Genomic DNA, 22533 nt, shown 5'->3' on the forward strand with positions numbered 1-22533 from the left:
TTGCCTTGCATGGTGTGAACTTCTTACTTATGTAATAGATGTCCTGCTCATTTCTTCCGATTTTGTTGTGTTATCTGAACACACATCCAAAAGAGTTATCCAACACCGACAAGTACAGCAACATTGGCTTCCCAGACTTGGGGGGAACCAACACTGGTGGATTTGACAAATACTCCTTAATTCGTTTGAAGACTTTCTGACACTCTTATGTCCACTTTGTGGCAGCATCTTTTTTCAACACTTAAAGATAGGTTCACAAATTACTGTGGACTGGGCTATGAATGATGTAATTTAGTCTACCTAGGAAAGTCATCACATCTTTCTTACTCTTAGGCGGTGGAAATTCTTGAACTGCTTTGATCTTTAAAGGATCCAATTCTATCCCTTTTCTTCTTATGATGAAACCTAACAATTTTCCACCAAAGACTCTGAATGCGCATTTTGCGGGGTTTAACTTCAAGCTATACCTTCGCAAGCGTTAGAAAAATTTCATCAAGTCTTCCAAATGTTATGAACTCTTCCGAGACTTGATAATGATGCCATCCACATATACCTCAATATCTTTGTGAATCATGTCGTGAAAGAGGGTCGCGTAACCCTCATCTAAGTAGTACCAGCATTTTTTAGACTGAATGGCATGACTCTATACCAGTAAAGTCTCCAAGGTATAGTAACGGTTTTCTTTTATGCATCTTCTTCATGCATCAGGATCTAATGGTACTAGGTAAAACAATCCAGGAACAACTGCAGTTGATGCTTCGCGCACTTGTCAATGATTATATGGATGTTTGGTAAAGGAAAATAGGCCTTAGGGCTGGCTTTATTGAGAGATCGGTAATCCACACATATCTTGATCTTCCCATCTTTCTTGGGTATTGGGACAATGTTTTCTAACCAACTGGGATAATTGGTGACCATTGCAACATTCGTATCTATCTTCTTGGTTACTTCTTCTTTTATCCTCAAACTCAGGTTAAGCTTGAATTTTTTGGGTTTTTGTTTGACTGGTAGTCTAGCGGGATCGGTAGGCAATCAGTGCGAATCGATATTAGTACTTAACCCAAGGATGTAGTCATATGATCATGCAAACACATCGATGTATTGTCGGAGGAGCTCAAGCAATTCTTCCTTCTGCTCTGCTTCTAGATTGATGCTGATTCCAGTTTCTTTTACGTCTTCCTAGCTTTCAAGGTTGACCACCTCTATTTCTTTAAGATTATGCTTTTTCTGGCTTTCCAACTGTTCGATCTCTTGTGGGAGATTATCTAGCATCATACTCACGTCGTATTCCTCGTAATCTGGATTGTTTTGCTCGAGGGTTTTGTTACATGTCACAATTGCAGAATGTGGGTTTTTATCATTTTGACTACTGAAAAGAAAAACAAAGTATAAATGAAGCAGTAAATTAAGTTGGAATAATTTTAAGAATGCAATTCTTTTATTTCATTCAAAGAGGAAAATCTTAGTGTTCAGAGAGGCAAATGTCAAAACGGTACAGACATGGTTCAGACCTCAATTTACCGTGCACTTCTTTCAAAACATTTGCAATTCCACACTACCAAGACTCCCGGCAAACCAAAGACAGGCTGGAGGTCCAATTCCCATATCCTCTCCTAGTTCAGCATTCCGAATGGTCATTGTCCTAATATCAATTCCTTCACACCATTCCTCAACCATGGTCATGAACATCCTTCCCACCCCATCGATGATATTGTCCTTGAGCTTTGAGCACTATCCTGTACTTGAAACATGCTTTGGCACACAAGCCTTTTTCCCGAGGCTACCAGTACAAGCCTTCCCAATCGGGGGTTGGTATCATATGCCGGCTCTTCCTTTCTACCTATTTGAATTAATTGGCTCTGTTATCGCGTCTAATTGGGCTCCTAGCCCAGTTCATGGTTTGTAACTATTTTTCATCATTTCCCTCATAGCCATCTTTGATCTATAGAACGACTACATTCCCAAGTTTTGCTCAATCTCTTCTATTTTGGTGGTCTGCATGATCTAAACTACATGGAAAATGACCCTGCCTAGCCCTTCTATGAATGGGAGTGCATATTCCACATAAGCTGACTGGCTCCATTCACCGAGGACTATGATCTCTTAACAACCCCACTCGAATTTCATGCACTTGTGTAGGGTAGATAGGACGGCCCCTGCCATGTATATATAGGGTCTTCCCAATAGTAAATTGTATGAAGAGGAAATATCCACAACTTGGAATAGTATGAGGAGTCCAGCTGGTCCGATCTTCAGAGCAAAATAAATTTCTCTAATGATATCCTTCTACGACCCGTCAAAAGCCCTTACTCATACATGACTTTCCTTAACTTCTCTTAGGTGGATACCCAACTCTCATAGAACAGAGAGTGGGTTGATGTTGACTCATGATCCTCCGTCAACTAGTACTCGGGACACTACCTTATCTCTATATTTTACAGTGATATGTCAACCTTTGTTATGACCCACGCCTTCGATATGAAGCTCATCTCTTCAAAAAGTGATCATATTTACCTCGACCAATGCCTCAATGGTTTAGGCATCTTTATGACTGTCTGAACTCATCAGTAAATCCACGATTGATATTTGTGCTGGAGTTTCCTTCAGTTGTTCCTCCCTGGAGTACTCTTTGGTTGACATCCTCTTCCAGAATTTTGTAACCTCGAGATCTGTTATATTGCTTCTCTGAATCTGATACCTTCCCATATTCCCTCGATTTGCATCCTCCGAAGTGTAGCACATCCCCGACCTAGTCATACCGTGGGTTTCCGCAGAATTTGTCATCATGGCATTCCCCTTCTATTGATATGTCCACAGGACTATTTTATATTCCCGATCCTCTTTGTCCCTGGTAGTAGCAGTGGGCTGTTGTTGGTAAGCCTGAACCATTACCATAGGTTTCAATTGTAATATGCTCATCGGAGTCCTTTTAGATGGGACCCTTGTGGCCTCAGGGTTTCCTATCGTGAAAATGGTTCCTTTCAAATCGTATTTTTCATCCAAGGTGATCATGTTAGGCCCTTGATTCCACTGATTTGGCAGCGGATTGCAGTTCACATTGGGCGGAGCCGGAGTGCACTAAATGGCACCGCTTTTAATCAATGACTCAATTTCATTTTTCAGCTTGGAACAATCTTCAGTATTATACACTGGCACGTTTGAATGGTACACACACCTTTTGGTTCCATCAAAATACTTTGACGGATTCTCAGGAACCCTTCCTTCTACTTGATATATCAATCCTGCTATCCTCAATCTTTCAAACAGTTTAGCCAGAGGTTCAGCAATTAGGGTGTAGTTATTTGTACCTCTCTCTTCTAAATTCAGGTGAGGTCGGGGAGCATAAGTGGCTCGGTTTTGATGAGTGGTGGCTTGGACAGGAGCATATGGCTGTGGTGGGTATGGATTGTTACAGGTTCGAGGTAGGTTATATTGAGGTTAGGGATTGTAATATGGTTGTATTTTGTAAACTGGAGTATAAGCAGGTGGTGGTGAATGCTTGTATGGGGAGTAAGAGGTATTTTCATGATGTGGGTTGGGTTGATAATAAGGGATGATTGTTGATACCTCTTCCTTTTTATTCTTTCTGCTACCTATTGACCTCGATTGGATTGCTTTACTCGCTTCTTGCAGTCCATCCATGGATTGTACCTTGCCAGATTTTATACCTTCTTCTAAAAAATCTTCCATTTTTACTAGTTCAGGGAATTTCGGTCCCATCATGCCTATTATTTTCGCAAAGCATATCCCTTCCCTGTTCCCTGATGAAATACTTAGTCATTTCACTATCGTCCAATGGAGGTCGTGCCCTGGAGGCCTCTGATCTCCACCAACGTGCATATTCTTGGAATGACTCAAAAACTTCTTCTGCAAGTTTATCGGGGCGAACTTATCGGGAGGGATTTCTGTGTTGAGTCAGAAGCGATTCATGAAATCTTTTGTTATATCCTGCCATGTCCTACATTTTTGCGGATCTTGTCGAGTATACCAAGTAAGTGCTTTCCCTGTCAGGCTTCTTATAAACAACTTCATTATCAACTTCTTGTTTCTTCCAACTCCAACTAACCTGTCACAATAGGCTCTTAAATATGCATAGAGATCACCCGTCCCGTCAAAGATATAGAACTTTGGAGGCTTGTACCCTACCGGTATAGCCATATTGGGGTGGATACACAGATCCTCATAATCTAGACTTTCTCTACCCTAAGTGACTTGGAGGTTCTTCATTTGTTTTCTCGATGCCTATAACTACTCAGACACTGAATGCTCCTCCTTATGCATAGCTTCCCTTTCCATTTTCGCATACTGGTCAATTTCATAAGGCACCCTGACCGTGACAGGCACTATAAATGTGGGTTCAGAAAAGGCATAAAGGGGAGGAAGATATTGCTTGTGTGCTGGTTTTGGTTAGTGGTAAAGGTGACTGTCACAAGAATGGGTGTGAACTGTGTTGGTGGTAACAGGTGGGTTTGTGGCATTTGAACGTAATGTGGTACGTAGGGAGTGTGTATAGGAGGATTAGGTGGGCTTACAGGGCTAACTAGAGGTATAATCTGGGTGGTAGGGAACGAAGTTAGGGTGTTGTTAGTCTGGCGAGTAGTAGAAGAAAAATGGTTGGGGATTGAATCTAGAGAACGAAAATGAGGTGGTTTTGGGAGCGTTGGTATGACCAAAAGTGCCAATTCCCAGATATTTTGTACTTCTTCCCTTAAAGATTCCATCTCCTAGGCCATCCTAGCCACATGTTCATCATTCCTTATATCGCCCTTCTCCCCCGATCCCCCCGGGCTATCAACTACTACTAGAGCATGTTCGATCGGGTTATCTGTAGCAGACATCTTCCCTTTCGGTCTTAGGTTGTACGGTGGTTCCGCCAGTTTTGCGTTGACACAAACCAACTTTTCTTTTGGGGAATAATAATAAAGTAAGAAAAAAAAGAAAAAAAGTCAGTTTCATCATATATACAAGTAACAGGTTACACAGAGCAATTAGTTCATGTATTTAGGCAAGCGCATTTTCCTAGAATTTGTGGCACCTCTCTTTGCCGGAGGTAGGCCTAAGTCGCAAATATTTAACAAACAATTAAATTTGATAAATTCAAATCCGAAGCAAATTTATTTTCGTTGATAGTATTTGGATTGAGATAAGTGAGAAAATAGGTTACATAATTTTTTCCAACATTCACATAATTGCATGGGCTCGAACAACTTGTCTTTAGGGAAATAAGAAAATTGGGGATAAAGACACAAAGAGGGAAAGAAGGGGAAATCAACCAATTTCTAGTAACCATCCCCAGAATCATTCCCTATTTCCTTTTCATCTTATGGTTCTTCCTCTACATCTTCTTCAAATTCTTCTCCATCATCTTTGAACTCTGATTCTTCCTCTAGGTATTCCTCTGATTCTGTCTCGGATTATATCTAGAGACACTCCACTAATCGGTCATCATCTTCAGCGGGTGGCAGCATGTGATCAATAGACCCTGGAACCACTTGACGATGCATGGAGGTAGTCACAAGATAATGCGACCCTGGAACCACTTGGTCGAGCTACCTCGCCTTTTTCATTGATCCAGACATAATATTCTGGAGTGCACCACAAGTTTTGACCTATCGGCATTGCGACCAGATCATTCCACTCTTCTTAGAGCCTTCTTATCCTTGGTATTGGGATATGTCTGTTATACTTATACTCATACAACGCTTTCTCGTCCAGAGAGGCACATCGTGGATCAACCTGAACTGTCTGAGAACCTATAGCGGTGAGTATGGCTGGATGCCCTCATGTCATATTAGCTCTATAAGTATTTCTGAGGAGTACTTAGCTTCCAATTAACCCGGGCTAGTCAGCGTTTCTCTCCAATCTTTTTGACCATGTGGGGAGACTCAATGTCTCATCCTCTCATTGTGACATCAGATCATGTTGCTAATGCCCACAAAGTAGTAAAATGTGGCATCTCTTTGAAAGAAATGCTCTGTGGCCCAGATTTGAAGCAGCAGGTTATAGCCCTTAAAGAAATTATACCCTCGTGTACATGTATACAAAGCCCTTAGAATCTCAGCTAACACCATGGGTACCAGAGTGGCTTGGAGGTTGCCTTGGAATGTCTCCAAAACCACGGTTAACAAGTTCATATTGATACGCCCTCTTCTTTGTAGGAAAACTAGTAATCCTAACAGCGCCAAAGTGAACAAAAAGAAAGTTGTGGGCCTGGGACTCTCCCATATTACCTGATCACATTGAAATTCTCCCAAGTACCAGTCATAGCTTTCACGATGTCCAAACCTATCGAATATTTTATCTAGTCTTACCTATCCATCCTCGATATTTCTCAAACCTTGACTGTTTTCCAAACCCAGAGCATCAAAACACCTATAACTGGTCATGGTAATTAGTAGTATCGGTTTCCTCCCTATAAATGGCAGCTCCATGAAACCGGTAACTACTTCTAATGTTGGCACTAACTCATAATCAGCAAACTTGAGCATCACCTTGGCTGGGTCCCAGAGCTTATTGAGCAAGCGAGTAAGAACCTTATCAGCTTAGATGCTTAGCAAAGTGGTCAGTGTTACTAGATGTGTCCGGATTTCGTCTCCATGTTCTCGACAGATATTCTTCCACCACTACTTTAGCTTGTGCGGTGCTCCCATCACCATATTGATCTTGGGAATGTTTTGGTTGATTTCCAATTTTGAAGTGGGTAAATAAAAGGGTTTGATAAGTGTTTGCTTCGGATCTTAAGTGTTTCGTCATGGTTTGTTCGTCTTTCCACAGAAATTATGTTGTTGGGTGCATGGCCCGTTGACATTAGGGTGCCTTTCCTAATTATGTGTCACTGCCACGGAATGACTCACCTAAGGTTTATGCAGTATGACCTATGCTTGCTAGAGTAGAGTGTTTCCTACTTTTGAATTGGACTGAAAACTACGAGAAGTTATGTTAGTTGACCTAACAAAGCCATTCTCTAAAACTAAGAATTTTGAAAGAAGGTTCGAAGGGGTGTAAAAGACAACCCTTGCATGCCATTGTGTGTGATAGTGTATGGCCAAGACTCGATAGGAAGAAATGTATATACATATATATATATAACGGTAACAGATAGGGTGCAACAATAAAGGCAGATAATAAACAAATAGATAGGTAAGCATGTAATTGCAAATTAAATATAGTTAAAGCAATGTACAAACAAATCTATGTTCCAAGTCCAGTCTAAGTCTGCTAAGGTCAGAACCTAAGTGTGAATCCCCAGCAGAGTCATCATGTTGTTGCACCCTATTTTGCACGAGTCAAAATAAGATCTAACTTGTGGTTTCCCTGTTGGTGATGAAAGAGAGTCTCCACCTAATATTTAATGGTATACTAGGGTACCTATTGAATTACCAAAGTAATATTCTCTATTAGTTTGCTAACCGGTGAGATTTTGGGTAAGGGTTCTTACTTTTCTAAGGAGAAGGTGTTAGGCACCCCTTAAAATATACCTGAGGTAGCTCCATAAGACCTAGACTAGGTTTAAGAGGTTAGTTGTTTGTATTCGGCTTAGTTAGTATTAGAGGCATGGCTTACTGTTTATCTAAGTGAGAGTGTGATGTTAAAGAGGATTTGAGATTTAAATGATGTATGAGTCTTGAAACTTCTGTAGGTGTAATTGAAAGTTCTAAAATTGAATAGTTTGAATGAAGCATTTAAGAGACACTTTGTTGTTGAAGAATAGATTTTCATATAATTCTAAGATGTTATAAGAAAATGAGTCTAAGATATACCTTGGCTTTTAAAATTACTTCAATCTTAGACTTGAGGGAATATTTGAAGGCCTTTGCTGGATGACAGCCCTTAAGTTTGAATGAGTCGATTGCTATTTAGAAGGCTATCCTTGCGATTCGTTTCTGATTTTGAAAGAGGGACTGCCGTCTTTGCTAAGTATTTTTTAGCTTCAAAATCTTCATGAAAAGTTTAGCAAAACATAGCAGATTAGTAATGTGAATAGTACATGATTAATGAATTGAAAAAATAGTTACTATCTAGTATTTCTTTTAATCATATGTTCTTTAAGGCTTCCCTAAGTTATTTATGTAATTCAGAAGGTAAAAAAATATTAAATCAAATATGATGAGAGCAATTTTATATACATGTAAAGAATATAGATAACGAAATATTAATAAAGCATGTAAGTAAAGGGCGAAAGTGACTTTGGTTTGGGCCTGAAAGACGTAGGCCCAATAATCAGTAGGAATTGACAGTAAACGGGCTCTAGAATTCAAATGCATGACGTGGAGTGTAAGCTTGAGTTCTTTGAGAACTCAGCAGGCTTAATGGTTGTACATGCTCAAAAGAAAGAGAGAAAGTCATTAGAAATAATATCCTATTCATACAATTTTACATGAAATATGTGAGTAGATGGCTTGAACAAATAGCAACTAACAATACTTAGATATTATGAAAGGTTATACTAATGTGGAGTTTACACATGGTAAAATAATTTACATTGAAAATCTTTCATTGTCATTAAATACTAAACCCAAAAGGAATGAATATCAATGGATTAGAGGCTAAGGGTAGTGTAACGACCTGACCGGTCGTTTTAAGCTTTAGCGCGTTCTTCGGTGGTTTGAGATCATGAGCAGCTTCACTTCGGGTATTATGACTTTCACGCATGGTCGGAATTAAATTTCGAGAAGTTTGGAGTTGATTTGGAAAGAAAATTTTCAATTCGGAAGCCTTAAGTTGAAAGAATTGACTAGTTTGATTTTTGAGTAAACAACCTCAGAATTGGGAATTAAAAGTTCCAACAGGTTCGTATGGTGATTTGGGACTTGGGTGTATGCCCGAATCGGGTTTTGGATGACCCGGGAGCGTTTCGGCACCTATTGAGGAAGTTAGTATTTTGGAAGAATTTCATAAATTTGGCTTAAAGTGTATTTCAATGTTATCGATGTATGTTTGGGATACTGAGTCTGGGAATAGCTCTGTATGGTGATTATAGTATTTGGAGCACATCCGGAAGTGGATTCGGAGGTCCGTAAGTCATTTTGGAGTCATTTGGCTAAAGTTAGAAATTTGAAGGTTTTTTAATAGATTGACCGGAACTGGACATTTTGATAGCGAGGTCGGAATCTGATTCCAGAAGTACGAGTAGGTCCGTCATATCGAATATGACTTGTGTGCAAAATTTGAGGTCAATCGGACGTGATTTGATAGGTTTCAACATCGAATATAGAAGTTTGAAGTTTTAAAGTCCATTAAGTTTGAATTGAGGTGTGATTCATGATTTTGATATTGTTTGATGTGATTTGAGTCCTCGAGCATGTCCATGTTTTGTTATGGGACTGGTTTGTGTGATTGGACGGGGTCCCGGGGGTCTCAGGTGTGTTTTGGGATGGTTTCGGATCATTCTGGGCTGTGTTGGAACTGCTGATATTTGGTATCTGGTTTCCTTCTTCGCATTAAGAGTCCCGCATTCGCGAAGAGAAAAGTTGGAGGCTGTTGGATTTGGCCTTCGCGAAACAAAGTGGTGGTCGCGAACGCGAAGGGGTTGGTTGAGTTATCTACGCGAATGCGAATGGCCAATCGCGAACGCGTAGAAGGAAAGAGGGAAGCGGGGCTTATGGATTTTTAGCCTTCGCATTCTCGTAGGGAGCACGTGTTCGCGAAGGGATCGCCTGGTGAAGCTACGCGTTCGCGAGCTGGGTCTCGTGTTTGCGAAAGAGGATTTTTGGAAGCTGTAATTTTTGGCCTTCGTGAACGCGAGGGCAGTGCCGCATTCGCGAAGAAGGGCGGACCTGGGCTGGGCAGAATGTTTTAAAAGCGGGGTTTGAGTTCATTTCACCCATTTTTCACTCGGCTTGGGCGATTTTTGGAGCTTTTGAATAGGGGGTTTCATCATATATCATGAGGTAAGTGATTTCTACTAGTTGTAAGTTAAATACATGGTTTGTATAAGGATTTAAACATGAAAATTAATAGAAATTGTGGGTTTTGGGCAGAAGACCTAGAAAATGATATTTTGGATTTTTACCATGAATTTAGGCATGAAATTTAGAGTACATTATATATTTGAGTTCGTGAGGTTATGGGTAAAGTTTATCTTCAAAAATTTTTGGAATCCGGGTGCGTGGACCCGAGGGAGATTTTGTCAACTTTTCGAGCGGAGTTGGGAATTTATATAAATTGAATTTTTATGAGTATTAGGGTATATTTTCATTGGTTTGCCTATTATTTTGCTAGTTTTGGAGCGTTGGGCATCGATTTGAGTCGTCGGAAGGGCTTCGAAGCCGGTTATGGAATTTCGGAGCTAGGTAAGGCTCCTTTCCAACCTTGTAAGAGGGAATTATCCCCATAGGTAAAATAACTGAATATGTGCCACTATTTGTGGGGGCTACATACGCACGAGGTGACTAGAGTCCGTGCATAGCTACTATTATGCTTAAGTCTGGGTAGTCTAGGACCCAGAAAGCATACTTACTTGCTATACTTATAACTTTATAGACAATTTAACAAGCTTAAATCATATCGAACTTGGTAAATAAATTTTTAAAGGGGTAAATATCACTTTCTTGACTGTTAAAAGAGAAATTGTCATTTCCTTGGGTAATTGTTTCCCTGATAAAGTCTTGATTGACTATTTGAACGTGTGTATCTATGTGTACCTGCATCGCATGCATGATTCACGAGTGGGGTAATTCTTTTATTTATATTTTACTGCATCGCATGTATGATTCGTGAGTTGGGTAATAGATGCATCTGTTGTTCGCGTCATTCGATCCTCTGGTAGCGCACATTTTATTATTATGTTGGATTGGGTCGTACGACCTCGACATAATTTGCGCATGCTTGCATTACTTGTCTTGAGATTTCTAAAAATTGATATTGCCTCCCTGGCCTGAGATAAATTAATGAATGATGAACAATGAATCTTTTGGAAATCTATTACTATTGAAAGAATTGTTTACCTACTTCATGATTAAATGAGTTTACAGATGCTTTACAAAATCTATGATATTCCACATTATGGGTATTACTTTATTGGATTACTAGTAAGTGTCGCGGTCGACCTCTCGTCACTACTTCTTAGAGATTAGACTGGATACTTACTGGATATGTGTGGACCACTAGTAAGTATCGAAGTCGACCTTTCGCCACTACTTCTTAGAGATTAGACTGGATACTTACTGGATACGTGTTGTTTTCGTACTCATACTACACTTGCTGTAGATTTTTATTGCACAAGTACATGTATGTCTAGTGACCTCGTTGGCCGCAGCGGCATGGTTGATACAGAGACTTAGGTGAGCTGCATTTCTCGAGACGACCCGCAACCAGCAGAATCTCCTTCAGAGTATTGTACTTTCTTTTCTATCCAATTTATATTCCGGACAGTTATTGTATTATATTTTATTTCCTAGAAATTTCTCATGCACTTGTGACACCAGATTCTAGGATGAATATGGGATTATTCAGTATTTAAATTTGTTAGAGACATCATTATTTACTAAGTGAAGTTTATTATTTATTATTTAATGTAAGGATAAAATGATTTCAAAAACACTAAAATGAGGATTTAATTAACTTCTTAGTGTTGGCTTGCCTGAAAGTGGTGTCCGGCGCCATCACGATCTTTATTGGATTTTGGGTCGTGATAAGTATAGTTCCACTCAAGGTCAAAGCCCCCTTTGAATCCCCCGACACTTCAAAGTTCTCGAGGGTCTCAAGGGCCCACTGAAATTCTTGTGCCGGGTTAGAGCAACCCAATCAAGAGCTAAACCCTACTCCCAAATACACCTAACTATTGATGACTCACTTTTCTCCATAGGTTTAAGTGTCAATGAGTCACTTTCAATGTAAACCAATTACCATAGCAATATCATACCACGACAGTATATACCTTTCTTAATAAAACCAAACAAAATACCATAAGGGAACAAGGCAGTTTATTTACACCATCGTAACCATTTCTAAAACTAAAGAGATGATTAACATATTAAACAGGTTCTAAAGAATATAAGCTTCAAACATACTTATCATGTTGTTGCTAGGAAATCAAATATCTAATACCAAACATCATAAAGGCAGAAGGAGCATAATTTATGTGTGTAATAACTCACAGGTATAGGGGTATTTGTCTTAATAGCACTAAATTACACTAATTATAGGTTGATTAAGCCTTGACCCTTAAGTGTTCACATGTTAACAATACTGATGGAAACTTCTAAGAAATGTTAACATAAATATAGACCAACAATTGCAATTAAACATCTGAGGGAATTAGGAGAGGGTAGGTTAACAACTACAACAAAAAATTATAAGGGTGTTAACTATATTGCAAGTTCATTACTATAGTTAATGCTCTTCAGAGAATGCTAATACAAATAATGTTTAAACAGTTTCAATGATAAGTACAGATCAATAACTTTAATCACGAGGCACATGCTAATAATTTTGAATAGAGCATTCAAAGGAGTGTTGGTAGAAGTTAAAAACAGTAACCAAAATCAGAACTCCCACTGGTATTGACACATATATTGACACCACAACCAGGATTGACAAGATCACAAATTAGAAATAACTATAATTAGTACTTCTAAAGATATCAACAAAGTCATAAGTTCATAAATCTTATTAGAGCTCCCAAGAGTGTTTAACAGGGTTGTAAATCATTAAATGACACATCTACCTCTATTGAAAATTTTAACTTCAAATTAATCCTATTAAAATAAAGCAAACAGTCATGCTCAAGCAGTAGTAACAGAAGTTCCTTTAGAGTTAAGATTTGTATACTTGAGAGAACTCAAATAAGCTTTAAAAACAGTGTGGGTATGCATGTGATCATGAAAGTCAAAGAAAGATGTAGGATAACATAGCTGAACACATGATCGTATAAACACAAAGAGAGACTTAGCAGAGATTATGTTATTCCATAATGAAAGATATTATCATCATAGAATCAAACTAACAATATCCGTGTATGAGTTTCCAAAGAGCAAAGGTATCATTATATTAGGGGGAGCATGTCAAGTGATTATGGTTTAGGATTTTAGATATAATAGAACTTTAGCAGCAACACCTTAAGTCCACAAATTGTCATCATAATTTAAATACATCTTATCCATATTTTATAGTTTAAAATAAGTGTAGAGCAATCTCAGGATATACACAAAGACCTAGCTTAGCTTAGGCATGCCTACGCAATATGTTCGACCAATCATAAGTTCAATCAATGATTTATAAACTTTTGAGGTTCAACAAAAATTGCAGGGGCATACCAAAGAGATGAAACTAATTTAAAAGTCATAAACTAATGTTTCTAGACTAAGATGACAATCTGATTTTCACCATTAAACAAGTACACACTTTGTTTAACTCTAGGTTATTAAGTGAACAAATAACATTCAAAGTAGATTAGCATAATAGTCATAGTAGTACCAATAGAACATCAAAGAACTCTAAAACTAGATATTAAGAACATTTAGGAAGTCCTTTAAGTTGTTTTCAAAGTTAACAGTAGATATGAATCATTAAATGCTTATTGAGATCAACATATGATTCTAACTTCAATAACTTAAATAAGTTAATGATTCGCAGAATATATTTAACAATCACACAAACACATAAAACTGTCAAAACATGAACACATTGCTAATAACATCACTTCGCAGGTAGTAGTTATTCAATAACTTAAAATAAAACAAGAACAAAGTCGAGGCTTTACTGAACTCCTTTAGAGCAGCAAACCAAACGAGAGTTCAAACTAGCCGTTTAGGAATCCAAAAACTCGGGCTCTCTATCAGTAACGAGCTTAGAACCAGAAAGAAGAGAAGAAGTATAGATTGGGTAAAAAACTCAAACTGCAATCGAAAATACCTAAACACTTTACTACATTAATTTCTCAAATATTAGGTGTGGTTGGTATGTTCTTGTTGTTTGCTAGGTGAGAACATTCAAAGACCCAATTTATATTGGTTATAAAATCCTAGGGTTTCAGATATTCAAATCGATTCGTGGAGAGTGGCGTAGGATGAATGATGATAGCAAATAAGGCGAAATAAGAGTGAATCAGAGGAAAAACGAGTGAGAATCTTACTATGATGCGTCACAGCCGTTACAAGTGAAGAACCCATTGGACAAAGACCGGAGGTCCAGAGGTCATTGTATTTGACCTCTACGTTTAGAATAATCATTATATGGAGCTAATACGTGCTCTAATTTCGTCGCAACATCAAAATATTTGAAGACTTAAGTTTCATGTTTGTGTTTGGGTCAGATAACTCAAGATTTTGAATTTCTATGATGAAATGGGGAGATATGAGCGTGACTCGGCAGGGACGAAGTGAAATAATTTTAGGATTTTTGAGTGAGACCAGCCGGTCTCTAGGTTAAAGTGGAAAGATTTGATCTAGATCGTTTATCTTTTAGATCAATGGTCCTAATATTTTAGGGAGTTAATAATTTTAATGCGGAATTTAGTGTCCGTTGGATCATTGTGATCCAGTGGTGAGGATTAAATCTTCTGGGTGTCTTAAAATTAAGAGAAAAATGGGAGTTAAACATAGACCGTTGATCAAACGAATGGACAGTCTGGATTAAATGTGTTTCTTTTGTCAGTGGCTGGGATGGGTGATGTGGCAATGTCTGATTGGTTGAAATGTAATGGCAAGGATTGCCAATAAGGATTGGAGGGGTTGTTTGTGTTGGGTATTTTCGGACTGGGCTCTTGCAATGGGCCAAAATTGATTTAAAAGAATCAATCCATGTTTAATTAAAGAATTGCAATCATAGCCCTTTGGCTTTTAACCCTTTTGGAATTAATTTAAATAAACTTAATTACTTTTAAAACAAATATAGTAAAAATTATAATCATCAAATATAGTACTAATTATTGCAATTAATTATTTATAAAATACTTTGTTTTCTAAATTATTACACTGATTTCGAATTATTAACATAGTAATCTAATTAATTAGAAATTAAGGAGTAATTCGTTAAATTGATTATAAAACCTATGTAACATATATAGAAATTATTTTAATAATATAAAAATAATATATTTAATTATACTTACCGTAATACTAATAACAAAATTTATTAATTTCAAAACTACTCGTACTTAATTTTGTAAAATAGGTACTATTGGTTGAAAATATTTTCAAAATATTCATTGCAATTTATTAAGCATAAATTAATTAATTTAAAAAGAGAGGATCAAAATCGGTCGTCAACATTCCTCATCGTCGATACTAACTCCTCTACATTGGCATTGAAATTATACTCAGACAGTCTGGGATAGGTGGAATCCTTGGAACCCGATACCTCTTTATCTTTCAATGACCTGCTATTTCAGCCACGGTCAGTTCTTTTATCGGGTTCAAACCTACTCGCCGACCGGAACCCCGTGTCGCGTCCTTTGGCCCTTTCGTAGGGCAAAAACCAACCCTTAGAAGATCGCTGATCTACGTCAAAATCATACTTTGACTTATCCCTATTCTTTTCTCGATCCCAACCCTTAGTTGATGCCCGGAACCCGAGCTGATCATCTTTTATTCTTATCTCTGATTTGGAATGGTCATGGACATCTGCCTATGTAGTTGCCTGAAACTCGAGCACGCTTTCTTTTAGTTTCTGGGAGGCGTTAGAGCTCCTAGGATTCAGCCATTTAGTAAATGCCTCAGCTGCCCATTCTTCTAGTATGCCGGTAAAAACATCATTTCTTTCTGAAACCTGGTCACGAACTATCGTAGCAAGTTGGACTCTCCTTGGGAAATTCTAAATATGTCTGCCTTTCGAGCCTGGACCGTCCGGGCGCCAGTGTGGGCCTTGAAGAAATAGTCTGCGAGCATTTCAAGGGAATCTATTGAGTGCTTGGGTAAAAGTGAGTACCATGTCAGGGGCCCTTTCGTGAGGGTTCTCCTAACTTCTTCAGTAGGACCGACTCAATCTCGTGTGGAGCTAAGTCGTTTCCTTTCAGTGCCGTTGTATAGGTGGTGATGTGCTCTTGAGGATTCGAAGTCCCATAATATTTTGGTACGTCTGGCATTTTTAACCGCTTCGGAATCAACTCTGGTTCTGTGCTCGGTTTGAACGACAACTGGGTGTATTTCCCTGAGTTCGGGCCCTTCAGCAATGGTGGTACGCCCAGAATTTGGTCCATTCGAGCGTTTATTTCCATCATAAACTGCATGAGCTCGATTTTGAAAGGATCCTTTCCGTTATTGTTACCAGATCCGCTGTCGATCCCCCGGCCCCGTCGAAGCCGCCCTCACCCCTCGGGTTGTTGTTATCAACCCTTTGCGCTGTTTGATTTGCGGGAGCACAGGGAGGAACTGGACCTCTTCCATTCGTGCCGTTGGAAGCACCCGACAATGCTTGCCTCAATTCTGTCATGGCCTGGTCTTGCCGTGAGAGGCCCATAATAGCCTTTTGTTGTTCTCTCAGGATCCTCATCATTTTCGCAACGTGCTCGTCTTCGGCATCATCAGGAGTCACCTCACGTACGTGTCGGGGATACCGCCCACCATGAACCGATGTGGATACATCCTCCTCTTTGCGAATATCGTTTATCGAATCCTCGTGTTGATGCAAATTTTCTTGTGCCTCAAAATTTTGTGCGATGTTGAAATCGTTATCTGCCATCTTTTACGATATTTACTAAGAAATAAAGAACCAAATAGATTAGTAATAGACGCAAGGATCAACTCAATTGTGCAACTCTCTAAGCCCCACGGTAGGCACCAAACTATTACCCGTAAAACAGTACATTTGAATTTGTAGCGTGGTTTATAGACAAGCGAATCGATTTGATCGAAAATAATAAATAAATTAAATAAAATGCAAGACTTAGCGCTGAAATTGAGAGGAAATAGCATACATCTTGGTTCCGAGAGCAAGGCTTCCGAATATAGCAATAAGAATATCGTTAAACAGGAAATAAAGTATTATTTAGCTTGGAATAATGTGTAGCATAAGTTTGTCAAGTTTTTTGTACGTTAGAATGGTTGTTGAAGTCACTATTTAAAGCTATACCTAGGGAACAAGGTCCTAGGATCAAGCCCCTCTTAAATGACAATAATGGGGGCCATTGATGAATATGTTACGGCAGGTAATGAATGCCAAAATTCTCTATAACGGATGTGTTTTTAATACTGAGGAATATTCTTTATTGAATGGCATATGGTGGCAAATATTCGTTTGCCCTCGTTAACAATGTTCCCTTCGGGCCAAGTCTACCGACGCCAACCGAAGTTATTGTCCTGGATCTTAATTTTCACTCGCTTCGTCTTTTGTATGTTTTCCAATTCCACGTGTCACTCTATTATTCGAGTATTTAATGTGAATCGATTTTATCCCATACAGGTGTATCTCCTTTAAAACATGTAATGGGGATTCCCTGAGAAACATTCAGGGCTGCGATGGCCCGGCAATTATGAAGTAGCAATGAATGAGCAATTCAGTAGGCAATTATGAAGTAGCAAGGAACTAGAGAAATAAATCTTACTCATGCTCAATAAGAATGTCCACGAAATATTCAGTAGGATTGAGCAATTCTTAGGTCAGAACAAGAAAATTAGTGGAATGGAGATGGAAGATAAAGGAAAAAAAATAGGTAAAATTGAATTCTATATATATTATTTTGTATATAAATAAAAAACTATGTATGCTAAGGTAATTAAATGATAAGACATTTAGAAGGGATAAATAAGTTTAGTAATGTACATATAGGTAAATGTTTCTTTAAAAAGTTCATTATCCAACACATTCTATAGTGTATAATATGAAGGTGTAACTATTATTTTTTTTGTCCATTGTGCTACACTAGGCATTACCAAGTACCAACTAGGACTTATTATTATTCTTACATTAAGGTGTTTGTTAATAGTTCTTTTTACTTAGTCAAACCCGTTGTTGTTGGATAAGTGTTAGATTTAGAAAACCTTTTACTTTTAAATATCGCATTCGAGAATGAAATAGGTCTTATAGCCTCTTTGGCCAAGCTTTTTTTTTATCAAAAGTGTTTTTTCACTAAAAGTATTTTTTTTTTCAAAGTTAAAGTGTATGACCAAGCTTTTGAAGAAAAAAAAACTTACTTTTGAATAGAAGCACAAATAATTTCTGAGAAACAGAAAAAAATAGTTTCTCCCCAGAAACACTTTTTTGAAAAACACTTTTTAGAAAAATACACTTAGAAGTACTTTTTAAATGCTTGGTCAAACACTAATTGTTGCTCAAAAATACTTTTCAAATTAATTAATCATACACAAACTGATTTTTACCAAAAGTACATTTTTGAAAAGCATTTCTCAAACCAAACAAATTTTAGAAGCTTTCGCGAGACAAACTATTAGTAAAGCAGAATATGTAGTGGATTCGTATGTCAGGATTTAGGCATGTTGATTGTTAAATCATATTCTCCCCCCCCCCCCCCCTTCCCCCCAATTGAGTTATTACCGTCGAGAGAAATATATTTTCAGAACTTCATAAGGAACTAATTAATTAATGATATTTCCTAGTTAAAATATTACATGTCCCTTTTCCTGTCGTCTAGTATTATTTTTGTTAAATTCTTTTTGGGAGAGAAGGGAATTAAGGTTCTGTAAATGACTATGAGAGGCGGCGTGTCATCAGTTCAAGTATTACTTGTATCCCAATTTTATATATACATCGTTTGCTGGTGAAGGATCTGACAGTTGAGTGAAGAATTGGGCTTCTAGGTTTTGTCATATAAAAACTCAAACATCAGTCCTTGTGCTAGGATAACATCATTAGTTAATTATTTAGAATCACAACCGTCACAAGAATATTTTAATGCCAAATGAATTCAAGTGGAACAGATAGAGATCTATAATATTGCTTAGAAAATCTCACTGATGATTCATTATTTTCAACCTTAATAGGAGTCAAGATGCTGTCTTAGCAGATAAACACGAAGCCATCAAATAATTAGTAAAATAATGAAAATTTAATGCACACACACATTCCTCTTACAATAGAAAAATAGTCCCTCCGGTCCCAAATATTAATCTTCTTGCAATTGACTTTGTCCTAGAATATTTGACGTGTTAGAATTTCTCAAAATTCACCTTATTTATAATGAGAGATAAAAGATAATTTAGACAAATACTATTATTAGTAAGTTTATTACTATATATTTTTCTTAAGAGGTATACAAAAGTCTTAAACAAACATACAACAATGTGAACTAGAAGCAAAAGGAGCTCTCTTCAACCTGTTCCTAGCTAGATCGATCGATTTCGGGTCAAATAGGAAGAAGTCAAATAAAAAGAACTAGTAGATTCTATCTCTGGAATATATTTATTAGAAGTAACGAAAACGGTAACATATTTATTCTAGATTTTCCCGTACTATTACAAGTGCACACATAAAAGTTACTCAAACAAAACACTAAAGGTGCTTTATAACAAGATGAAACGTCATACAACTATATATGTACCAAATTTTATTTCCCAAAATCAGTTGTGTAGCCTGTAAGTAGGAATAGCCATCAAATGCTTGGCTCTACCAGTCACAATACCAAATTTCTCAGTCATGTCCAAATCCTTAGGCTGCATTCCATTTGGGAGTTTCCAATCAAAGCAGTGAACTAATTGCGCGACGACCAAACGTACAATAATTAAAGCCAAATGCATCCCAGGGCAACTTCTTCTGCCAGAACCAAATGGTAAAAGTTGAAAGTCACGTCCACGAACGTCTACGTTACTTTCAAGAAACCTCTCAGGCAAAAATTTGTCAGCTTCAGGCCAAACATTAGGATCCATATGAATTGAATATGAATTGACAATAACTTGTGATCCTTTTTGTATGTAGAAATCATCTACTATACAATCTTCCATTGCTTCATGAAGTAGTAATGGTGCTGCAGCATGTAACCTAAATGACTCCTTGAATACCATGTTTAAGTATTTCAAATTGTCTAAGTCTGATTCTTCCACCATTCTGTTTAGGCCAACTACTTCTTCTAACTCTTTTTGGAGTTTTTCCATTACATTAGGATTCTTGAGAAGTTCCGAGAGCATCCACTCCACTGAAGTTGATGATGTATCTATTGATGCTACAAGCATGTCCTGAATTCAAAGAGAAAAAGGAATAGAGTTGAGGTAAGTTGAATGTTTGCATTGAAAATAATTTAATTATGATGAATCATCTACACATATAAAGAATTCATATAACTGACTCTAATATAATTAATGTGGCAATTTATTGACCGCTAAACTAGTTAAGTTGACCAAAAATTGTACTATAGTACTATTTAAATTACAGATTTGGAATGAACGTACCAACAGAATAGCTTTGACATGGCGACGATCAAACTGAAACTCTGCTTCTCCAGATTGCATAATGGACATCATGGTATCAACAAAATCCTTAGTTTTCTTCTGGTCTGTAGTCTGGACATGTTCATCAATAATCTTCTCAACAAATTCATCAAATACCTTAGAAATATCCTTCATACGACGCGTAAGGCCTTGGATGTCAATAATACCAAAAAAAGGGAAAAAATCACCAAGATTTGGTGTTGCAGCTAAATGTGTAACTTCTTGAACTAAAGATTTAAAACCCCTTTTGCCCAAATCCTCATCCATAAACTTTTTTCCAAAAATCATTAAGCAACTCAAGTTGGCACTCAATGATGAAACCTTAGCACTAAGATCAACAACAACACCATCTTCAGCTGATGGTTTAATCGATTTGATCATAAGGGCAACTTCTTCACTTCTCGTTGATCGATACGAGTTAATCTTGTGGTTACTCAACAAGTGAACTGTGCATAATTTTCTCATGTTACGCCAGTAAGCTCCATACTTAGAAAAAATCAAATTCCTTTGGCCATAAGAGATGTATTGAGCTGTCTCATTATGAGGCCTACTAGCAAAGACATGATCAAATGTTCTGAGGATATTTTCAGCTGATTCAGGAGAAGATATAACATAAGTTGGTACTAATCCTAATTTAAGGTACATAATAGGACCATGTTTTTTGGATAATTTGTAGAAATCTTGGGTTGGATTTTCACCTAAAAGATGGAGATGTCCTAATATAGGAATCCCTTTTGGGCCAGGAGGAAGTTTCTTCTTGTTCGTGATATTTAGTGACTTATGGAAGATGAATAATACAATAAGAGCAAAAATCACTGTTGCCAACATAAAAGCCATGGCCAAAAGGACTATAATATTTGCTAGTGTTTTGTATGATTATGGGATAGATAATTACGAAAGTAGCAGCAGAGAACACATATTTATATAAGAAAAATATTATGTAAACGAGCGGCCGCCATTCCTACCGAATATTCACCTACTAGTTAATTGTGGAAAAGGAAAATTCTATCTTTTACTAGTACTAGTTTGGATAACCCGTGCGCAATAACACTTGGATTTACGGATACACAATAGTCTCAAGAAAAATCATACAATACAAAACTAATTTAAGATACATACAAAACTATCCTTTTCCTATTTATGAATGTGTGTTGTTGTTAGCTCAAAATACATACAAAATTTAGTTAGTCAGTTTATATTTTGTATTCATATGTATGGCAGTTTAACAAAGGTCTCTTGAAAAATGACTTGGTTTAGCCACAGATGTTCTTGGGAAAAAAATTCACCTCTCCAGTTTGCCTAATTTGCACCAGCAACAGGTGATGGTTGGCGCTTTATTTTGATGAATAAATAAATAGAAAGACAATACATATAGCAGAAAATCATAGTATGTTCTGTGCTTTCTTTATTGGTTGCCACTTAAAAGTGGGCATCAAGCAATTACTTGTTAATACATATACAATGTAGAAATAATTCATTGCACATCCTCGTGCAATTTGTAAGTCATAGACATGTCATGCTATCGCAGTTTGACAAATAACACAGAAATACTCGGTGTTTACCCTTCTTCTTATCTATATATTATGCATTTCAATAAATATCGAAAGATTTAGTTCCCTTAAGGTCTATATCAAGGTCATTTAGGTTTGAAATAGAACTCCAAAGTTTTTCCTATTTACTGCTCCTAGCCTTGTGGTCACACACTATCTTTTCCCAACTACTTCTTTCCCCTCTCACAACCCTTACTTTTGTTAACATTGTTTCCTTCTTCCTCTTCTATAGCACATCATAGCTTGATTAATATTGTGATTAATGCACGTCCAAGTAGGTACCTTCGTGGAATCGGCGACACTGAATCACTTGTAGAGAATCTACTTCTATCTAGCTAGCGAAAAAAATCATTAGGCTTTTCTTCAACACCTATAATTTCTTTATTTAAAACTCATCAGCAGTGGGAAACTCGATCAAAAGCACATGCGAATATGCTAAAATTAACACTATATGTAAATCTAGCGACTTGCACCTTTCATGAAAACAAAATTGTTGATGAAAAACATGTGGATTTCGTTGCATTGCATATCTTTAACAATATTTCAAATTTTCTGTACTACTTTCTTTATTATCCTTACCTTGTACTAATAGAGAAATTGCAAAAGAGCAAAAAGGTCGCAAACTCGATTTTGTATTTGTTGGCAGTAGAAGAAAGCTGATATGT

General features: G+C 37.4%; 1 protein-coding gene across 1 annotated transcript; it reads right to left on the minus strand.

Annotated features, from left to right (window-relative positions):
• Positions 1–19291: 19291 nt before the first annotated feature.
• Positions 19292–21191, minus strand: LOC107797162 (cytochrome P450 71AU50-like). The gene is made up of 2 exons (XM_016620027.2): positions 20280–21191; positions 19292–20066 (listed from the first exon to the last, which is right to left on the minus strand). Exons 1-2 carry the CDS (start codon positions 21153–21155, stop codon positions 19455–19457), a joined length of 1488 nt encoding a protein of 495 aa, XP_016475513.1. The 5' UTR covers positions 21156–21191; the 3' UTR covers positions 19292–19454.
• Positions 21192–22533: the final 1342 nt, after the last annotated feature.

Source organism: Nicotiana tabacum, chromosome 11 (assembly GCF_000715075.1).
Source record: "Nicotiana tabacum cultivar K326 chromosome 11, ASM71507v2, whole genome shotgun sequence".
Taxonomy (NCBI): Eukaryota; Viridiplantae; Streptophyta; class Magnoliopsida; order Solanales; family Solanaceae; genus Nicotiana; species Nicotiana tabacum.